At 40.2% G+C, this 2,195-nt stretch overlaps 1 protein-coding gene across 1 annotated transcript; it reads left to right on the forward strand.

The window, feature by feature from the left end:
- Positions 1 to 761: 761 nt before the first annotated feature.
- LOC128948944 (bifunctional heparan sulfate N-deacetylase/N-sulfotransferase 3-like) lies at positions 762 to 1,917 on the forward strand. Its single transcript, XM_054293701.1, has one exon. It carries the CDS (start codon positions 904 to 906, stop codon positions 1,915 to 1,917), a length of 1,014 nt encoding a protein of 337 aa, XP_054149676.1. The 5' UTR covers positions 762 to 903.
- The last annotated feature ends 278 nt before the right edge of the window (positions 1,918 to 2,195 follow it).

Here is a 2,195-nt window from a genome sequence, read left to right on the forward strand (position 1 = left end):
TTACTAGGGAGTTTTGACAGCAGTTGTACTGCTGGTTTGAAAAATTGCTCTTTCCTTAAGTACAAGATAGAACATAAGTATATCCTTAGGTGATCTGCATGTTAGGTTCAACTTTTGATTTATTAATTTCTCTTCTCAAATGTAAGAGCTTGATTGTTTTATGGGTTTTTTTAATACAAAGAAATGCTTCTAACAGCTTACAAATCCACAGTCCAGAAAAATGCTTTGTTTTCCTCTAATGTTGCAGGAAGCAAGTTTTGCTTAAAAAAATTCCTCTAATAGATGTAATACAGAGTGTATCAGTACATGTTTGTACAGCAGTTAAGATGTGCATGTTCTTGCTTCTTTGAAAAACTAATACAAGATAGAATTTGTTGAATCATGTTGCCCCAGCTTTTTACAGGTTATAAATTTTCTTCAGTACTTTGGTTGTTAGCAGTTGTCTACTTGGAGTTAACTTTTATCTTTAGGTTAAAAGAATTTCTAAAACACTGTAAATACTTTCCTTTTATGTCTTGCTTTTCAGTGCCTCTGCCTGCTTTATTTGATCCTCTGAGTTGAGGAACCTGTGAGATTTAGAGACCTTCAAATGCACATGGCAAGTAGTGGGAGCAGAAAAAAATGTTATTGCAAAATGTTGAGCCATTGGTCTCCAAACCTCTGGCTGGCAGTGATTTCTTTGCTCCCCATTAGTTTAAGCAGGTGATTCTTCACAAGGTGGTGTCTCATTTAAATCTCTGATTTTCTTTTCTTCTAGACTGTACCTTCAGTAAAGCTCTGTGGAAGATAGATGTGTGTGCTGCAATGGTGACATAAATATTTCAGAGGACTGGAACAAGTTGTTGGGAATCTGTGTTTGTTTTTCATGCTGCTGTTGAGAGCTGTCTAAGGCAAGTAAACACCATGAGTTTTATCCTGAAACTTCACAGACATTTTCAAAGAACAGTAATTTTGCTGGCCACTTTTTGTATGGTGAGCATAGTTATTTCTGCCTACTACTCGTATAATGGCTACAAACAGGAAAATGAACTCCCTGAAACCTCTTCAGAAGTGGAATGTGGTGATGCTCAACTGTTGCCTTACAAGCTGATGGAGGCGAAGACCACGAGGCCTGTTGATCCCCTGAGGACAGATCTTGTAGTGCTGGTGTTTGTGGAAAGCCAGTACTCAGCATTAGGCCAAGATATCGTAACCATTCTGGAATCTAGCAGGTTTCAGTTTCACACTGAGGTTGCATCTGGGAAAGGTGACCTCCCAGTGCTTATAGACAAGAACAAAGGCAAGTACGCTCTCATAGTGTATGAGAATATCCTTAAGTACGTGAACATGGACTCGTGGAACAGAGGCCTTCTAGATAAGTACTGCATAGAGTATGGTGTGGGTGTGATCGCATTTCACAAAGGCAGTGAGAACAGCTTGCAGAGCTTTCAGTGGAAGGGTTTTCCTTTCCATGTCCACAGCAATCTGGGTATTAAGGACTGTTGCATTAACCCTCATTCCCCACTGCTCCATGTGACTAAACCTTCTAAGCTTGAGAAGAGGCCCTTGCTTGGAAATGACTGGGCTGTTTTCCAGATTAATCACACAACTTATCAACCAGTGATATTTGCAAAAGTAAAGACGCCAGAAAACCTTTCTCTACCTGCTGCTCTCTATGCCACAGTAATTCATGACTTGGGGCTCCACGATGGGATTCAACGAGTCCTTTTCGGCAATAACTTGAATTTTTGGCTGCACAAGCTGATTTTCATAGATGCCATCTCTTTCCTCTCTGGAAAGAAGCTCACACTGTCCTTGGATAGGTACATTCTGGTTGACATAGACGATATCTTCGTTGGCAAGGATGGAACAAGGATGAACACCAACGATGTGCAGGTAAAGTATGTGCACAAAATAATGGTCATTACAGCAACGTGATTTTTTTAATCTGAAAGTGGGTAGTTGTTCATACTTGGAACTTCAGGGCTCCACCCTGGAGCTGTTCATATTTAATGCACGTGTTGAGAGTTTTACAAGCCACAAGTTTTTGGCTGCCACTATGCTAACCTCTGCATTCCTCTGGCTCTGAGGGAGAAAGTCTCTTCTTCCTTTCTCACCTGGCTTCAAATGGAAGTTTCATGAAGGCTGTGAATTTAGCTGGTAGTTTTGTAATTGTGGTTTTATTTAAATTGCCGCAAAAATGTTGGGTGAGATTA

This window comes from Melozone crissalis, unplaced genomic scaffold, assembly GCF_028551555.1.
Source record: "Melozone crissalis strain CALT ecotype California unplaced genomic scaffold, PUWL_Pcris_2 ptg000179l_1, whole genome shotgun sequence".
Lineage (NCBI taxonomy): Eukaryota > Metazoa > Chordata > Aves > Passeriformes > Passerellidae > Melozone > Melozone crissalis.

What these genes read in the sequence shown, in the direction of transcription:
- LOC128948944 (XM_054293701.1), top strand. Translation starts at nt 904, where the DNA reads ATGAGTTTTATCCTGAAACTTCACAGACATTTTCAAAGAACAGTAATT.